The following is a 19,856-nucleotide window of genomic DNA, read 5'->3' as shown; positions in this document are numbered from 1 at the left end:
GTATCGTCATGGCCTGTAATGTATAAGTAAGCCGATTTTGCCTTGCACTCGGCCAAAGTGCTGTAAACGTGACGTGACCGCGACGTGTAGGTAGATATGAATAGAAATGTAATAAAATGACATATTTGAAACGGAGTCGTGCAGTGCTGTTAAGTATGAACAGACCTTATATGTGAATATTTGACTTTTGTAGTAAAATATTGAGAACGCTAGAAAGAATCCAGAATAGGGAAGGTAAAGGTATTGGTGTGGCAGCACTGCCACTGCCGGGCGGCCGGGATCACCGTGAGTGCGAGCGTGAAAGGTAGCGGTGGGGGTGGTGTGGCTGCTGCTGCTGCTGCTGCTGTTGCTGCGGCGAGATGTACCTGGTCGGGGCGCGCGTCGTGCGCGGGCCTGACTGGCTCTGGGACGACCAGGGTAAGTTTACTCCTTCTCCTCCTCCCCCTTTCCCCCTTCCCCCATGACCCTCACCTCCCCACCCCGCCACGCCCCGCCAACTGTCAAAACACATTTGACGTTTCGTGACTTTCGCTTCTTGATAAGACCTTGTCTGCGCTATTCGCTCTCACGATGCACTCGTATCTGAAACCCAAAAACATCTTCATAGTAAACATGTATACACTTCAATTTCATATTATTCGCGTCTTTCCACAGTTGTCCTGACGATGGATATTCTGTAATGTGTGACCGAATTTTTTCTCGTATTTAACATGTCGGATTTTGTACGCGAGCCCATGAGTCACTAGTATGTACGCGTAAAATTATGTGCTTTTCAAGAGGGGAAGATGGCATTTCCTGTGTGTATTTTTAGATTACCTGAACATATGCTACTACAACCAAGTCTAAATATACTCTTTACACGAGTTGTCACTTTGTAGGAAGTTTGGAATTTCGTGATGGACTTTCCGCCAAGCAATAGTCACTATGGTTATTTTTATATTTGGAATCCTTTGTTTGATTTTTTTAATACTTGTGAAAATCTTTTGTATAAAAATAAGTATTAAAAACCCTGCAATACCGTGAAAGGACGATATTGGACTGATTTTGGTATCAAAAATGTAAACGTTTTAAAAATATATTTTGAGTATTTGAAAAATGAACATACATACATATGAACATATGTACATTAAAATGTCCGATGTTTGAATATATTTTTAAATGATCATAAATATATAGATTTTGAAATGATTCATAGCTGATCAAAGTATTGGATAAAAATTGTGTAAGATTGACATGAATGGAATAGTTTTTTTATCCAATTGTACAACAGGTACTAAGAGCCTTATTAACCTTTTGAATGCTGATCGAGGCCAATCGCTGTTTTGCCAACAAGTTCACGAGCTTGAAATACGCCAATAGGCGTTGTTTTTTGAGGATGTAAAAAATAAATGAGAATACTACCCGCTAAGCCTTTCCAAGTAGCATTGAAAAAAAATGCATTGAACATGGGTCGTCTAATCCGTGTCAATGTTTATAAAGACTGGTTGACACCATAATTTGTGAATTTATAACCATAGCAGAATTTCTCGATGGAAATCCCTAACTGCTGAGTATTTTAGATTGTGGCTTGGCATTTAGATTGTGAGCATTACATTTTAACAACAATGAAGAAGATGGAACTAGTTTTGGAAAAATACATTCATTAATAGACTTCTTTTGATTAATTTATATTGTTGCAAGATGTATTAGAGAGTCTAAGCATACATTTACAAAACTCGAAATATCTAATATAATCTTTCATCAGTTCGAAATCCAACAAATCGATGTGGGTGGTGGTTTGTACTAAGAGAACAAAGGTCTAATATCAGTAATTGAATGCAATTGAAGCAATTTATTCAATTGTAATGCTTTTATGTAAATCTTTCCATTGTATAATTGTTCTTAATTTTTTTTATTTGATTAATAGATGGAGGTCTTGGTAGTGTCGGTACAGTTGTGGAACTCGGCGAACCCGGAAGCAAACGCACCCCCGACAATACGGTCGTCGTTTGTTGGGACTGCGGATTGCGTTCCAATTACCGCACCGGTTACCAAGGTCAATATGACCTGACCATGGTCGATAATGCACAATGTGGTATGAAGGATGAAACACTCTCGATACTAGATTTGATATAAACATGTCTTGATAAACTTTTTCATTGTGTGTATTTTAGGTATCACTCACACAAACTTGATGTGCGATTCGTGCAAACAGAATCAGATACTCGGCATGAGGTACAAATGCACCATTTGCAATGATTACGATTTGTGTTTTTTGTGCTACCACTCGGATATTCACAATTTGGATCACCCTTTTTTGAGATTCGATTATCACATTGCACGCGGGTACGTCCAGTCCAATCATTAATCTCCAATTTGAAATCTTTTCCTAGCTTTATGTTGTATTTTTCAGCGTTACAATTATTGTGTGTTAAATTTTATAGGGTTAAATTGACTCCGAGATCTAAAGAAACTAAAATTGTACTGCGTGGAATATATCCTGGTGCTCTCGTACAGAGAGGGAATGATTGGAGTTGGGGAAATCAAGATGGAGGTGATGGTGCTGTATTGTTTTTAAACTTCCATTTTATAATAATCATATAATTACTTGTATTCACACGGCTGTTTTGATGTTACAGGCTCTACTGGTATCGTAACTGATATTATTTGTTGGGGGAATGAGTCCAGCAGATCAGTGGCACGTGTCAAATGGAAGGATGGCACTAAAAATGATTATCGGTTAGAAAAAATTTCTATAGTATTTTTTCTAAATTATATCACTATTAACAGGTGTAGAAATTTTTGTCCAAATTAACATAAAATATCTATAGTTTTTCCTACAAACATGCATAAATATAAACGCACCAATAATTACGAAAAACAAAATAAATTAAATAATGGAAATTACAGCTAGTTCTGAATTTTCCAACCCATGTGTAACATCCAATTATGTAACATATTTCATAACTTGGCTATTAATATGGAGGTGAGGTGCTTAACATAATATCTTTGGCAATGTAATCGGTAATTATTTGAAAAATTTAGCGTAAAGATTTGATAAAATTTTTCCCAGCAGATGGGAGACTATGCGAAAGCACTGGATGTTATGAAATAAGAAAAAATTCACATTTACATACATATATATGAACCGTTATATTTGTTAGTGGCGGAAGTCCAATTTTCAATTCCAAAAACACTATTTCTGTTTGATTTAATTTACAAATTGCTATCACTTCTTTTAATTCAATATGTCCAGAATCTCGGAAATGCAGAATAAACATATTACTGGCCACTAGTATTTTTAAATATTGTTAAACGCAAAGCATTATATTAAATGTTTTGCGAAATATTTCTCTAAATAAAGAAAAGTGGACTTTAAAATATAATGGCCCATATATCATAATAGTTCCTAGTTAAAATTTTCTAGAAAATAAAAGATTAAAATATAAGGATACATGTATATATGTAGTCGGTCTCCGTGACGGGCCGGAATGTGAAATTACGGAAAACGCAAATATTGGAAGGCAAAGATCGAAAATCGAAAGATCAAAAAAAAAAGGATGCATGGTAAACGGTACATACTCACTTAATTTGCGTGAGCAGGATACAACAGGAACAGGCTTTTCCTCACGTATTAATGTACGCGCGCAGAATACGGGAGGAAAAGCCTGTTCCTCTTGTTCCTGTTGTATCCTGCTCGCCCAAATTAAGTGAGTATGTACCGTTTACCATGCACCCTTTTTTTATCTTTCGACTTAAGATCTTTCGATTTTCGATCTTTGCCTTCCGATATTTGCGTTTTCGGTTATTTCACATTCTGGCCCGTGAGGTGACCCAAGCAATATATGGGAGTATATTTTTTTAGAATAGATTATTATTTATTTTGACCCCATCTTATCAGCTGAAATTTGAAGGTCGAATTTTCGCATGATCACAAACTAATTATGATCATACGAAACTATTTACTCTTGTTAATACATAGATTTAGTCAAAATGAATCCAGTTGTCAGTAAGTCTAAAAGATATTTACTGGACTATCTGAGAGATATCTCATTGGGTAGCAAAGTTCAAGTTTATATGTTGCGTCTTATTTAACCCTTTGCTGCTACGATATTTTTCGAAATCTTAGCGAGAAATTCTAACATTTATAATTTTTTTGAAGAAAAGAAAAGTATTATTTATTAACATATTTCATTGGTCGAACGTGCTATACTTTACTGTACGTTGTATTTTATTTAATTTAAAAAGGCTCACCAATTTATTGTATTTGAAACAATACTTTTGAAGTGGGTGTTTGGTAGCTCTCTATCTCTCTTTCTTTCGTGGTTGTAAATGCGAGCGTGCGAATGAGATGCACTAGTGGGTGACAGTTTATGATTTTGGTATTGTAAATATTTGGTGTTCATTTTAGTTGCATTTAATTGCACGACGACTCTTGACCTCTATAATAGAAAACGATTTTCTATTGTTTTTGTCATTTTGTCTATACTATACAAAATAGTGGAATTAGAAAACTACCTGAGGGCAAAGAAAATTTTGCGCTGATATAAATATATAACAATAAATTAAGATAAATATATATGTATGTATATAAAATGTTTCATACCAATGATGCACTGGCTCACAAGTGGGTATTCAAATAAGACCATTACGATGACGTCAACAAAAATTATTGTTAGCAATTATCGCCTTTTTCATAAACAACGATATATCGTTTTTTAACATTTAAAGGATTTTAATTGGGAATTTTTTATTTTGTAATTAACCAACCTATTGATTACGTTATTTTTGCCTTTCGTAAAATAAGATTATTTCATTAGTTTGACGGTTTTGGTTTAACATGTGTTGGAAACTTTAGATTAAGATTAGGACAGCACTGACTTGAACTTTTATGAAGATGAAATATTTAAATTCATCCTCGGAATTCAAAAATTGGCAATGGTTTTTGAGTTCCTTTTGTTACTAATCCAAATAAGGATTTGAAAAAAGTTTAAAAATAATTTCATACCTTATTTTAACACCGAAGTTGTACATTCTAAGAGGCAATCAGCAATGGTTATTATCTTCCGTCTTAGAGATTTATTTCTAGTGTTTGAAATGACCCATATCATATTTGTTACACATCTAGACAACATATGCTATACACATATTATTGTGTGTGTGTGTTTGCGGTGAATTTTTGTAGCTCATTTTCCTGTTTGGAAATCCCCACACTCACTATGCGTTTTGCGGTATGATAAGTCGGAATTCCCAGTTTACTTAGATAAATATTTTCTACGTTAATTTATTTTTATGATCTCAGAGTTGGACACAACGGTATCATGGACTTGAAGTTTGAAACACCAGCGCTTGGAGGGAATTGTTACCGAAGTCACTGTCCAATTTACGGTACGTTGAGCATGCGTTCAAATAAAATTATGGATTTTTTGCAGGGCTGTGGAATCACGCAGATCACATCATTTTTTTACGTAATAAAATTAGTATATGAATATTGAATCACTAACTAAGAGCGACTCAACAATACCCTATGTATGCAGATCTGAGACAGTGTTTCTATCTTTGTTTATTTCTCATGGTAAATGCGTAAATTTCCTGTATGTATTCATAAATATAAAATGGAAAATATTGAAAGAAAATAAAAAGGTATTCTAAAATTAACCTGATGTGTAAAAATTTTATGATTTCACAGCCCTGATTTTTTTTATGAATCAATACTCTGAATTGAGTTTTAATTACAAATCTTGAGAATTTATTGTGTTTGTAGGTAAAACTCCCGATGAATCTTTATGCACTAGTCCTCAAGATGGAAAGAAGAGAGTCGATGAAGCTACTGGTGGAATGCCTCGATTATATCCTGGTGATAGAGTTCGTGTAGCGTTAGACGCTGATACTTTACGACATTTACAACAGGGACATGGAGGCTGGAATCCGCGAATGGCTGATGTGTGTTTTTTTTAATTTATTTTTTAACTATTTGTGTACATATACATATATGTTAAGGTTGACGTGTATTTTCAATTGTAATATATTCCAACTGGTGTTTTAGGCCATTCATATTCGAATACAATTCAACTAGTAAATTATATCTCTACAAGCCCAAATACACTTTCAATAATGTGCGCCAGTTGTAATAAAAACAGTTGAGATTCGACAGTTCTGATATTTTTACGAATACTTTAGAATTCAATAATGCGTTAATATATGCTAGATATTACGAATAAAGGTAATGAGTACCGTATTATGATAACTCTGAGAATATGTTCAAAACAAAAATGTGACTTTCAACTCAATTTACTAATTGAGTGACGTTTTCATGAAAACCTAACTTCTCCATCTTACCTGATACCAACTTATAGTTGAACTGTATTTTCAGTTGTAATATATTTTGACCAGTTCAATCAACTTATATGGGTTTCGACGGAATATATTCCAACTAGTCAAAATATATTACAACTGGAAGATTCACTTCAACTGTAACATATATGTACATATGTATATAGTATGTATGTAATTATAATGAAGCTTTTTTCCTTGGCAGTATATTGGAAAAGTCGGTATCGTACATAGAGTGACGGAGCGAGGAGACATACGGGTTCAGCATGACGGTGAATATTTTTTCTTATTAATAGAATTATTAAAGTAACTGTTTTTCTTTGTATATTGAACTTTGATTTGAAATTAAACAGGTTGCCCAAATCGATGGACTTTTCATCCAGCTGCTCTGGTTGCCGTTGTATGGTATCGTAAAGGTGACATTGTACGATTGACTACATCTGCTACTCAGGCCCGACAATTGCAACGACTTCACGGGGAATGGGTTCCCGCTATGGAAAATGTATGCTCGTCATATTATATATAGTAACCTCTTTGTTATTATTAAGGCTGCCAGGCATACATACATATATACAGTACCCTGCCATATTACTTGGTACTCTTGCCATATTCGTAAACTTTCACATTTTTTTTCTATTTGAGAACACCCTCGTCAACTGAATGCTTTTTTTTGTATGCACACATTAGTCCTTAATTTATTTCGTTACTTCTGGTGACCATACAAAAAAAATCAGACCCTTTTTTTTCATTATGCAAGAAATGCATCAGCTGTATCGTCAAAACAGTCTAACAACTGTATCGTCAAAACACTCGTACACTGTACATTTACTATTTTTATCATTGAATGTAGTAAAATACAATAGAACTTTGAAAATACATAATCCCATAGAAATTGCCTTGGTGGTTCCTATGGACCCTTGTATCCGGTTGCATTGCAAAAATTTGTTTTTTTTTTTCTGACGACCGTATAAGACTTAGAAATTTTTTATTATTATAAATATATAAGTAAATTATTAAATGAAGGAAGTGGTAATAGGATATTAATCAATTTTTTTTCTATAATTGAGTTATAAAAATTTTAAGAGTGGGTCCGTTGAATCCACTTTATCCGGATTAGGGCTAAATATTTTGATGCGAGATTCGAGTTTTACATAGTAGTCAGTTTAGCTATTTTTGTTGTGGATATGTATAACTAAATGGTTAGGTTAGGTTAGAAAACACACTGTCTACCAAATACACTATTTTATTTTACTATGTCATAAACTATTGTTGCGTAGGGGTGGGTTTAGGGTTCTAAATGCTATGCCAGTCAGTTCACAGCATTTATTTTACGACTTAGGAAGTCCACAAGAAACCTTCGCTCACTCGGGAGTAATCAGTGCACTGTTTATCCTTCCTTTTAAAAGCAGGTAGCCAAGTTTTTAGACACGCAGTAGTTCGAACAGCCCGTCATTCTTCATAAATGGTATTCCCCAGAAATTTGGATTACCCTACAAACGTTATTCCCTACAAACTTTTCAACTTAACATTGTTTCGGAATTCCTATATTACACTAATATATAATTATAATAAATATACATAGTCTAAAATTGGAAATAAAACTTTCCATTGATCATTTTTCATCTATTTAAAAATTAGCTAACCGTGTTCTCACTGCCCACATAGGTTATTAAAATTTTCTATGTTTTTTATTTATATATGTACATACATATATAATATGTATGTATATATACATATCTTGTTTTTACTTAAATTTTTTATTTTATTTGCTATAAACTCTGTTTTAATTTTGTATTTAAATCAGGCATTAGGAAAAACTGCCCGGGTGATTCAAGTGTATTCAGACGGTGATCTCAGAATACAGATTCTAGAGGACGAATCTAAACAGATGTGGACTATGAATCCTGAATGCGTTACATTGGTGCAAAGATACCCGGTGGCCGATCAACCCGACGTTTCGAATCCGCCAGAACAACAGGTCGGTCAGAGCTCATCGAGTAAACCACCCCCAGCCAGTCCGATAGTCGATAGGCCTGAAATGCGACTCTTAATGAGCAAAGTTGCTCTAGGAGATTTAGAATACGTCAAAGGATTGTATGAGACCGATCAATCAATTGTAAGTAGACGTTATTGTGAAGGCCGATTTTTTTGTACCGCTAAATTTGCCAATCGATTGTATCATGCTGTTATGTTTTAGATCGACACTCCATATTGCGGCAAGACTCTATTGCAAGTCGCCGCGTATCAAGGACATCGACCGCTTGTGCAGTTCTTGCTGTCGAAAGGTGCTCGACCTAATGCCGTGGATGATGATGGAGACTCTGTATTGCATGATGCTGCTTTCGGGAATCAACCAGAGGTAAATTAATCTGTCATTATTTGTAATCTAATATATAATTTCGAAAGAGACTTTGTATATATATACATATATATGTATGTAAGTATTTTTGGTTGGGAATCGAAAACATGTCAGTTTCTATGACGACGATTCGATTGGTTGAATATTATTTTTTTCGATTCAAATAAATTTAATAAAAAAACAAATATTACTATTAGATCAGAATATTTACTATTATATTCGCCATGTTTACGCTGTTTATATTACAAATACTGAGCGAAGCCGGGTAAAACAACTAGTCTATAATATTTTCAATTTGTCATTTTTTTTATTTTTAGATTCTGCAAATTTTGCTTGCTGAAAAAGATGTGGATATCAATGCTGTAAATCGCAGCAGTTGTACAGCTCTTCATATTGCTGCCCACAAATGTTTACCTCATTGCGTTTGGGTTTTGTTACTACATAAACCAAACGTTAATCTACAAGTCAGTTCATGTTATTTTTACGTATATTACTAGGAATATATCTGTTACAGTCGAACTGTATTTTCAGTTGTAATATATTCCAACTGGCGTTTTAGGCCGTTCATTTTCGAATAAAATTCAACTACTAGCCAGCAGTATGCCTTAGTGGTTGCGTATATGTTTAGCACCGAGAGATTATTGGGTTCGATCCCGGGCTAATCTTTAATACTGCTGGTTAGAGTTGGATATTTGTGACTCCAAGTCGATTGTTTCTTATCAGAGTTTGCCAATTTATCTGATTTCATTGTTGAAACGGTCCCTCCATCAAATTGGCAAAAATTATCTTAACTGCTGTCACAAATATCTGAATTTGATTTATTTACAATATGTACAAATCTGTAAATAAATAAAAAAAAAATCTTTTTTTTTTGCCTTCTAGGGCTTCGCCCCCCTTAGTTAATGCCTTTTAGGGCTCGCCCCTCCGCGCCCCCATGATTAAATGCCGTTTAGGGCTTCGCCCCCCTTAGCTAATGCCTTTTGGGGCTTCGCCCCTCCGCGCCCCCATGATTAAATGCCGTCTAGGGCTTCGCCCCCATGATCAGTTGCCGTTTAGGGCTGCGCCCCCTTCGGGGCCTCATGCGGCTGAGCTCCATTAAGGCGGCGCCCCATAAGGCTGCGCCCCATAAGGCTGCGCCCCATAAAGCTGCGCCCCCTTTGGGGCCCCATGAGGCTGCGCCCCCTTCGGGGCCCCATGCGGTTGAGCTCAATAAGGCGGCGCCCCATAAGGCTGCGCCCTATAAGGCTGCGCCCCATAAGGCAGCGCCCCATAAGGCTGCGCCCCATAAGGCTGCGCCCCATAAGGCTGCGCCCCATAAGGCAGCGCCCCATAAGGCTGCGCCCCCTTTGGGGCCCCAAAAGGCTGCGGCCCCTTTGGGGCCCCACGGGGCTGCGTCCCTTGTGGCGCCCCTGGCGGGGCCCCATGGAACTACTCGCCTTGCGCCCCCGCGGGGGTGAATCCATTGAATCGAAAAAAATCAAATCGGCGCCTATGGATCGAAAAAAAAAATAAATCGAATCACTTGTTCGATGACGTCACCGATCTACGGACGACGACAAACGAAGGATACATATTTACATACATACATACAAAGTCTCTTTCCAAATTATATATTAGATTACAACTGTAAGATACACTTCATCTGTGACATATCTATAAATTTAAGTTAAAAATGATTGATTTAATGAATCTATTGTAGGATACGTATGGAGATACCGCACTCCACGATGCGATAAACAACCAATGTGCGAATAATAATAGTGTGACGCAGGCTGCTGCCGCTGCGGCTGCGTCACAATCGACATCATCTTCTAGCCCGTCGATGCTTACGGGTTCAATGAAAATAATTCAAATGCTGTGTGACTATCCAGGTATATTATATGGACATTTTCAATTCATTGACTATGTTCGTTTTCATCATGATTGGTTTTTTCTCTTAGATACAAATTGCGCTCTGGCCAATAAGAGAGGCTTTAATGCTCTTCAGCATGCAGCGTTGAAAGGTAACAGCTTCGCTTGTACTGCTATCTGTCGACGCTATCCAGATTTAGTCGATCGCCGAAAAGACGACGGGTTTTCTGCTTTACATTTGGCGTCATTGAACGGCCACGCAGATGCTGTGAATGCTTTGGTATGTTTGCATATTGTGTGTGTTTGATTTTTATAAAGTTATATGTATATATGTGGGTTATTAAAGTTTTTTTTTTTGTAGGTTACGATGGGACGTGCAGATTTGAATTTGAAAAATAATCGAGAGCAAACTCCTCTCTTATTGTCTATATCGCAAGGTTATTACTATTAGCTTTAATTTTTTTTCGCGAGAGAATTCATGAGATTGTAATGGTATATATTTTAATGTTAATGGTATTGATTTTAGGACATTGTGTCGTATTAGAGCAACTTGTTAATTTAGGCTGTGATGTGAAGGCGAAAGACGAAGATGATAATACTGCATTACATATTGCATTTATGAAACGTACGAACGCTCAATCTTCTGAAGTGCAAAAACCGAATCAAAAGGTTTTTTTTTCATATAATTTACTGTAATTAAACTATACAGTTATACTGTGTGTATGAATGACTTTAATTTGGTTGAATTTATAGGATTGTCCTCAAATTTCTGCCCTTTATGAAGGATTCAATACACCTTCTAACGGTGTCAATGTAGTTACCTATGCTATATCAGTATTCCTAATGCTCAAAGGCTGTGATCCAAATATTAAAAATAAAGAAGGAAAAACTGTATATGATCTGATGTCATCGGATCCAAATGGAATCAAGGTTTTTTTCTTCGAATTCCAGATATGAACCATTTGCAAGCCAAATCGAGTAACTTGTTAACATAATAGTTGGCGGAAAGTGTCGATATGACTTTTGAAAGGCTCGTTTGTATATTTTTTATCATGTAAATTGTCTTTTATGTTAAATGTGGATGATTTTTAGCTTTTCAAAGCCTTGGAACATGGAGGTGTGAGAGATCCATTAATTGACACGTTTTTTACCAGTCGAGCAGTTGATTCATCCGGCGATCAATCGGAGAGAATTGTACATAGCTCAAGCAGTGGCACTAGTGGCGCCACGGCTAGTTCAAATGAGACGGACGTTGCAGATGTAAGATCTTTAATCGGTGTCGGTTCACCGATTCCGAACGGCAATCGAGAAGGATCCTATTCTGCGGCAAACGTTGGCATCAATGTGAACGCTTCCCCGTCAAAGCGAAATAATTACAATTTGGTTAACTATGCTGATTTGGGTAAGAATATACATATAATAGTATGATGTGGAAAGTGTTTATGTGCGAATTATATTAGTTATATGAAATTGTATGTTTTATAGGGGAATGCAGTAGTAGTAATAGTAGTCCGATGCACTTTACTAGTATTATGAATAGAAATATGATGAAGGCTAATAATATTCCAAGTCCAGCTCATCCGGTTAGGCCATCGAGAATGAAAAAATCAAATTCACCTCCTCCTGATAATACAGGTTAAATAAATGTGTATTAGTAATAAAATTTGATATTGATTTATAATTGAACTTTATTGTAACTGTTTTTTTTTTAGGTGCTGCTAGTAGGGGAAAGCCTGCTGAGTGTGTAGTCTGCTGCGAATTGTCTGAAGTCAATTGTTTGTTGGAACCGTGTGGTCATAGACCGGCGTGCGAGGATTGTACTGCTCGTATGAAGAAGTGCCTTTCTTGCGGAACAATAATAGGTAGTTTTATAGTTTTTTTTTTCTATATACGATGCGGGATATTCACGAGTGGAGGAGTTGGACAACTGCCCCATTGTGTTAATATACTTCTTGTGAGAAATGTGAGCTCACTGACGATCAGAACTTAATCCTTTGAGTGCTGACGTCTTTTCTGTTGAAAGCCCGCCACGCTCTGAAGATCACGCCAACATTTCCAACTAGAATTATTTAGAAATCCAATAGAAAGCAGGTATAAAAATTGCAGCTAATCCAAAAAACCCTAGATAACTACCGCCGAGGATTTCGAGTTTTGTAAATGTATGTTTAGACTTTCTAATACATCTTACTACAATATAAATTAAATAAAAGAAGTCTATTAATGAATGTATTTTTCCAAAACTAGTTCCATCTTCTTCATTGTTGTTAAAATGTAATGCTCACAATCTAAATGCCAAGCCACAATCTAAAATACTCAGCAGTTAGGGATTTCTATCGAGAAATTCTGCTATGGTTATAAATTCAGAAATTCCCGTGTAAACCTGTCTTTATAAACATAGACACGGATTACACGACCCATGTTCAATGCATTTTTTTTTCAATGCTACCTGGAAAGGCTTAGCGGGTAGTATTCTTGTTTATTTTAAACATACTAAACAAAAACGCCATTCGACGATTTTCAGGCTCATGGAATTGTTGACAAAACGCCAATCGGCGTTGGTCAGCATTCAAAGGGTTAACCGAGGAGGGGGTCTTTTCTGTACAAAATTTTGTATTAGCATACAGTATTCGACTCTAAAAGAAAATGGTTCAGACGAAGCATTCAATGATAATTTATTGCCCCTTATCACTCTACCCCTTTAAGGGGGACCACTAGTGTGACCGCGCGAAAAAAAGGGGATTTTCGGGAATTAAAATAAAAAAAACTACTGGATGGAATGTTTTATCGTTTTATGGATATATGTATAGATATATACTAAATACATAATAAAAGTTTTTAGACAAAAAAATTGAAAATTCAGCGAGTTATACGTAATCTCCCAAGGCTCCAAAAAAAAAAGTACCCCCACTGCTGCAGTGATAGCGACCTTCACAGTGCCTGAAATCAAAAAATTCAAAAAGTTTATTAAACTAGAAGATATTTGCCGTACCATGAACCTCGATCAAAAAAAAAAAATTGAAATTTAACAAAATGGCGGAGTTTTAAAAAAAAAATCAAATTTCGCGCATAAATTTGTTGATTTTTGGCCTGCCAAAATTACATTTTTTATTCAATCGGAAAACTGGAGGTTCATGGCACGCAGAAACATATATAAAAGAAGCTGAAAAAAAATCAAATCGATCGGATGATTCATTCTCGAGTTACAACTGCAGCAAATTTGAAAAATGTAGTTTCGAGAAAAACGCGTTTGAAGTTTAAGTTACTGATTTCGTGGTTATAAATCAAGAAATATCATACCTACTGTTAATCTGCTATTCCAGGCCCATACAGTGCACCTTCCTCTTCTTCGAAAGACAGCTGTTGGGCTGCTAAAGCTTTTCTTCGAGCTAATCGGCCCTCTTTTGAAGCAGCCTGTTAACGATGATCTGCCATTCGAAGCCTCGTATCATCTTTGTCAACGGCATAATCGTTCGCTGCAGGTCCAATTATAATTCCCATTACATTGAACATTTTTAAAATTGATGAATAACCGTCATTAAATATTGATGTAGCAAAATAATTTGATAACTCTATCGTTTTGAGACCACTGTGGAGGTGTTTCGGAGCAAAGTGCCATAGCAAGCCATTATAACTTTCGTTATTGTTCTGAGTATTATTAGTAATAATTTATTACCCAGACATCTTTCGAGTAAATCACGCCGACTCAAGTCTTCAAATATTGGTTTCAGAGCATTTTTTCTTTTCCCATAAAACACAACTCTGACAGTAAGTTGACTTGACACACGAGTCGATGATCTTCTTACTAAACTTTCCAACAAGAGTTACTACGCCAAACCGTGAAGTGTGGCCACGTTTCTTCCACGTGCCATCTCCAGAAACCGTCAAATTTGTCTCGGAGTCTTCTTCTTCCAGTGTCAACTTTTTCTCTTCTTCTACAGCTCTTTGCATACTAAATTTACAAATTGATTCTGCTGATGTCCATAAATTCGCAAAGCATCCACTGAAAGTTTGAGTATGGAATTTACGTATTAGATCCATCAAACCACAAAAAAGATTCACTCCGTTTATTCCGATACCTAAAAGTCGCATCACAGCCACTATACGTCTATTTATTTCAAATGCATTACCAATCATAGGCCCGGAATTGATGTACGAAACGCCGCATTCACATATTACAGCAATTTTGAATCCTAAGCCTCGCGGACTTGCTTGATTGAACGTAATTTTTTTTTCACAAGTTTTGCACATCACTAAATTACTTATTGCAGAAAAAACAGAAATAAACTGGAGATTACTATAACCGTGCGTTGGATCAATCACAATTTCTTCGTCCTTATTGTGTAAAATTTTGTCAGCTGACGTACTGGTATTTGCGGTGGACTGTTCACATGTATGTTGATTCGCCGAAAATTTTCGTTTTTTAGAAGTTGATCTACGCGTGGGATCAACATGGGAACCCTTTTGTTTTGAATACTGAGAACTCATTTTTGCTAAAATTTTGTACGATGTTCTCACTATAACGGTCACAATAGCACTGGAAGAGAGTTTAAATGTGCCAAAGTCTAGCATCTCCAAAACAGCCAGGTATACGACCCGTTTTTAATGACTTTTCTTGCTGACAGAGCCAGAACAATAACTGCGTTATGAATCATAACGCAGTTATTATGATCCGTACGCTAACGCAACTTTCGAACCGACGTCAGCTGCTCTTCGGATGGCTGTAACTCAAAAACTATTCGAGATATGCACTTGAAAATTTAGCATGTTATTTTTAAATGTATGGACTATCGAAATGTGCAAAAAAAAAAAAACGATTTTTTCAAAATGTCACACTAGTGGTCCTCCTTAAAGTAATAATAAAATAAAAAACTGCCTAAAATATATAGGTGTACAATATCTTTCTCAAATATATTAGGACACAAATTCGAAACTCACCATCAGTTTTAGCCAAAAATGAACTTAATCATCTTAATGATATATCTTAATCGTTGTTTTCAGAACGGCGGTTGACTGTGGACGGTAGATCAATTCCGTGTCGAAGCCGACAACCTTCTGCAGAGCGTCTCCGGTACTTGGAATGTAAAATACAGGAGATCGAGGAGGCGCACTGTTGTCCCATTTGCATGGAAAGGCGCCGTACCGTAGCTTTTCTATGTGGACACGGAGCATGTGCAAAATGTGCAGCGACGTTGACCACGTGTCACATGTGTCGACAGGATATTACCAGTAAAATTAATTTATATTAACCAGAACATTATCATATCAGAGACTATTATTTTTGTACTAGAAAAATCAATTTTTTTATATACATTGTAAATTAGATTAGTATAGAGATTGTGCAACTGTATAAAATTATGTACGATTGTATTGTTATACATATTTAATAGTAATTGATTAATTTATAATTTTTTTTATGGTTTAATTAATTTTTTAAAGTCAGGATCATAGTATCGGGTAGATATTTTTAATATTGAATAAATATAAATATGAGCGAAATGCTCTTGTTTCTATCCTGTAAATGTATTCTGTTTATTAGTCTTGTTCTATGTATGTGTAATAATGCAGTTGCTGTCTTAAATCTTAGATGTGCTCAATCTGTGGGCTTTGAAAATATGTATATGACGACGGTGACGAAAAGCACTTTACCAAATTTAAATGTATTTTATTTTGCAATAGAAGTCTAAAAATATGTATAAATTAAGTATTCATATTTATTTTATGAAAAAATTGACATGGTCAAAGACTGTTTTTGAAATTTTGTATACATGTTTTTTAAATTATTGTATTATAATTTAAATATCGCACATTTGATCCTGGCGGATGTGTTTGGATATCTTATTCTACAGTTTGACGTATTAATTTGTATTAGTTATTTTTTTCATGTAATATTCGTATGTGAGGGAATTTTTATTAGTCATTTATATTTGTGCGTCAACCTGTGTTGTCTATTCTTTGTATTGTTCTGTGATATTTATTTATTATATTAATATAATTTCAAATCAATTAAAATAATGTCAACGCATCTCTTACCAGTTATGTGACATGTAACGGCATTCGCTTAGGAGTGTTGTTATAGTTTTTTTTTTATCTTTAATTTTTCTAGTCCTTTGATAACTTATTTACTCATTGAATTCGCAAAAACCATAGACATATCATGTTTAATTTAAAAATGCAAAAGTTATTAATATTACCTACATATACATATTTATGTACTGAAATGTAAATTGTATTTTCTTAATATTTATTTTTGATTGAATCATTTTGTCGTGTATGTAATAAATTTCTACATATACTTACGGCTTTTAGCAGCCAGTGGTCTAATTGTTACGCACTTACTTTTAAGTATTGTAGTTCAAAATTATGTATTGCAGTTAATAATAATATAAAAGTACAATATACATACGTTATATTGAAAAATTAAAGTTACTTAAAACTTGCCAGCTTGAATGGGATATTTTAGTTTATTTGGGAAGATAAATACAATTGTTGAACTATGATAACTCTTAAATGGATTTTTTTAAATAAATATTTTATATTTACATAACATGTATGGAATTATTTTATTTGTTTTTCAATTGATAAAAATTTGATGAAATTAAATTTTAATACAATGCTTATGAAAATATTACATTTTATTTTTATTTTTGTACATGATATGTGTAATTCAATGAAGGAAAATGTTAAGTTTCATCAAACAACGTACAATCCATGTTATCCAAATCGCAATAAGTTTTTGAAATTGTATTCATAAAGTATTTTCCGTGCGTTTGTTGAGAATTGTATTCATTATTCTCACATAGTGCATTGTCTTCTTGGTTTCCATACATTTTCTTCAGAAGTGAATATTCAATATCGTCATACACACATATAACTTTTTCGCCAATTACATCTTCGTCGATAGAATTCGGTTTGATTCCGAGATGCTGCTCCAAGAAATCATACACTGCTGAATGATTTGTCAAGTTGTTGAAGACTTGTTTCTGTTTTTTCCGTAAAAACTTATCCATCATAAACACTAGATGATGATGAAAGCATTGAAAAATCATTGAATCCTTCTGATCGTGACATATGTCTACCCAATCTTGAATGCATTTCAACGTTGTGCTCGTCTCACACGCGAACATTGCTGGATTCGAGAGCAACCCTTGAGCCGCCATCACTCCATCGCAACCGGTGGTTTCGAATACGTGCTTCGCATCGTCATTCGATTTAACATTACCATTGGCTATGAACGGAATGGATATTGATTGCTTGACGTCTTTTAGCGATGAGATATCAGCGTTTTCGCTGCTCTTTTGCCACACCTTCCTTCCATGGACGGTCAGAAAGTTAACACCGCACTTTTCCAACCTTCGACACAGTTCTATCGTGTCTTTCAAATCGTTCAGCAGCCGTATTTTCACCGACACGCTTATGTCATTAGGTAAGTTGTTTTTAAAGTTGCGTACTAGATCGTGGATTATTTCCGGTTGGGTTAGAAGACTGCATCCGTAGCCGTCCTTCATTGCCCAGCGTTGTGGACATCCACAGTTGAGATCGACACCGTCGGCATAAGGATAAATCAATTTGGAAGCTCCTACAAAGTCATGTGTAGTTTTAGCAGCGAATTGGACTATCAATGGAGTGTCGGAAGTACTCGTTGCGAATTCATTATAACGAGCTTTTGAACTGTGACAAAATGAATCGGCTAATATCATAGGTGAGAAGCAAAGGTCGACTCCATATCTAAAACACATTATAAGTTTCAATATGATTCCTCAAAAGATTTATATGGTTACATTTAATTTTTGTATCAGGTGAAACGTAAGTGGGACTCACTGCTTGACTAAGGATCTGAATTGCAATTTGCTGTAGCGAACCATTGGGGCGCACACTTTTAGAAATGTGTCATTTTTTTTCGCAGTCGCAAATAGTTCATTGATGTCGGTTTTAGGTTTAGTATTCATAATTTGGCTAAGTATTGCACAAACGTCAAACGCCACACGTGCAACTGTCAGTTTGACATTACTACAGTGTTGCCAATGAAAAATTATACAACACAAAATGATGGAAAAAATCTATTTTACCGAAACTTTTGAGGCGATTCAGTGACATTTTTCTACTACACTCAAACCTCTTGAATTACACTCAAACATCATCTGATTGTAGAGTCATTTTTAATACTTGTAGGCAGTGGCTATTTTTTCTAATTTTTTTTCAAAAATAAGACGTATATGTATTCAGTTATATTATTAATTGATTGTCATGTAAGTTTATTAATTTTTGAATATTCCAGCTAAATTATAAAAATAAAAAATCCATAAAAAACATAAAATATATGATACTTTAATTACTCACATTTTATTTAATTTTTAATTTTTATTTTACATATACATATACCAGGAAAGCCTTACAGGTAAACCCCAATGCGCCTTCCTGGCCAATTACAAATTTACAAATTTCAATTCAGCATTTTTATATAAATCACTGAATTACGAGACACTGTAAAACTCGCAAATCAATGAGACATCTATCAATTTGTTAACAAACTTATTTATTGCACATTAATTAATAACAAATTATAGGTGACATATCGTATAGGACGGATTTTTAGCCAATTTTTTTTCCGGGAACCGTTTCAACAATGAAATCAGAGAAAATTGCCAAACTCTGATAGGAAATGATCAACCTGAAGTCACAAATCCAGGTCTAACCAACAGCATACTCTGAAAAATTCATTTTCATTCGAGGCCCGGGTCCAGGGATCGAACCCGGCGCCTCTCGACGCTAAGCAGAAGCTTAACGACCGAGCTATGCTGCTGGCTAACATAAAAACAATAACGTTAAATAAAATCTAAATAATTATATAAGGTATATTGATAAATGCACGTGTATTATAAATATACATATATTAAAAAAAATACACATACATATATGTACATTTATTGGAAAAAATGAAAATGGCAAACAATTGATTTTCAAATAATAAATTAAAGTAAAATAAGAATTCATTTCGTAAACGGTGCGTCAATTATATTATTATAATACTACATCATTTAAAATAAATTTTAATTGTGTTGAATTTCAAATACCAATCAGTTCAAAAATTATACCCGAAATATCTCTAATTTGATAACAAAACTAGATTTTCACTTTTCTTAACTGAAAACACACCAAGCACCGAACTCAATTTCTAGAAAAATGAGAACGAAATGATGGTGAAATGTTTTCCCGAAAAATAAAAACCATTTATTTCAACATGTGTTTCGTATTAGCAAAGATTTACAAAAAAAAATGAGATTTTGCGCTGAACAGTCCGTGCCTTGAATTATCGCACGCTAAGTTGTCGTGCGCT

At 35.0% G+C, this 19,856-nt stretch overlaps 2 protein-coding genes and 1 long non-coding RNA gene across 5 annotated transcripts in view; 1 reads left to right on the top strand and 2 right to left on the bottom strand.

Moving 5' to 3' along the window:
- LOC143915323 (uncharacterized) overlaps nt 1-19,856 on the bottom strand; it is a 226,791-nt gene that overhangs the window by 3,104 nt on the left and 203,831 nt on the right. The gene's annotated exons all lie outside the window — the stretch shown is intronic.
- Nucleotides 134-17,149, top strand: mib2 (E3 ubiquitin-protein ligase mind bomb 2). 3 transcript variants are annotated; one of them, XM_077434890.1, is made up of 21 exons: nt 134-417; nt 1,907-2,074; nt 2,154-2,325; nt 2,424-2,539; nt 2,619-2,718; nt 5,282-5,367; nt 5,744-5,922; nt 6,518-6,584; nt 6,666-6,814; nt 8,117-8,428; nt 8,510-8,671; nt 8,989-9,135; nt 10,371-10,542; nt 10,612-10,802; nt 10,884-10,959; nt 11,049-11,191; nt 11,276-11,452; nt 11,615-11,924; nt 12,008-12,157; nt 12,235-12,384; nt 15,521-17,149. In XM_077434890.1, exons 1-21 carry the CDS (start codon nt 360-362, stop codon nt 15,766-15,768), a joined length of 3,333 nt encoding a protein of 1,110 aa, XP_077291016.1. In that variant the 5' UTR covers nt 134-359; the 3' UTR covers nt 15,769-17,149. The 3 variants fall into 3 exon arrangements, with proteins under 3 accessions (XP_077291016.1, XP_077291024.1, XP_077291031.1); XM_077434898.1 differs by having other exon boundaries at nt 246-417; nt 2,424-2,533; XM_077434905.1 differs by lacking the exons at nt 134-417; nt 1,907-2,074; nt 2,154-2,325; nt 2,424-2,539; nt 2,619-2,718 and adding an exon at nt 5,084-5,210.
- Dus4 (Dihydrouridine synthase 4) lies at nt 16,914-18,563 on the bottom strand. Its single transcript, XM_077435417.1, has 2 exons — nt 18,341-18,563; nt 16,914-18,247 (listed from the first exon to the last, which is right to left on the bottom strand). Exons 1-2 carry the CDS (start codon nt 18,466-18,468, stop codon nt 17,203-17,205), a joined length of 1,173 nt encoding a protein of 390 aa, XP_077291543.1. The 5' UTR covers nt 18,469-18,563; the 3' UTR covers nt 16,914-17,202.

This window comes from Arctopsyche grandis, chromosome 1 (assembly GCF_051622035.1).
Source record: "Arctopsyche grandis isolate Sample6627 chromosome 1, ASM5162203v2, whole genome shotgun sequence".
Classification (NCBI taxonomy): Eukaryota; Metazoa; Arthropoda; class Insecta; order Trichoptera; family Hydropsychidae; genus Arctopsyche; species Arctopsyche grandis.
This window is presented reverse-complemented; position numbering and strand designations above follow the sequence as displayed.

Coding starts and splice junctions, on each gene's coding strand:
- mib2 (XM_077434890.1), top strand. CDS start 360: ATGTACCTGGTCGGGGCGCGCGTCGTGCGCGGGCCTGACTGGCTCTGG. Junction 2,075..2,153: donor GGTCGATAATGCACAATGTG/GTATGAAGGATG, acceptor TGTGTATTTTAG/GTATCACTCACACAAACTTG. Junction 12,158..12,234: donor ACCTCCTCCTGATAATACAG/GTTAAATAAATG, acceptor TTTTTTTTTTAG/GTGCTGCTAGTAGGGGAAAG.
- Dus4 (XM_077435417.1), bottom strand. CDS start 18,468: ATGAATACTAAACCTAAAACCGACATCAATGAACTATTTGCGACTGCG. Junction 18,248..18,340: donor TTCAGATCCTTAGTCAAGCA/GTGAGTCCCACT, acceptor AATGTGTTTTAG/ATATGGAGTCGACCTTTGCT.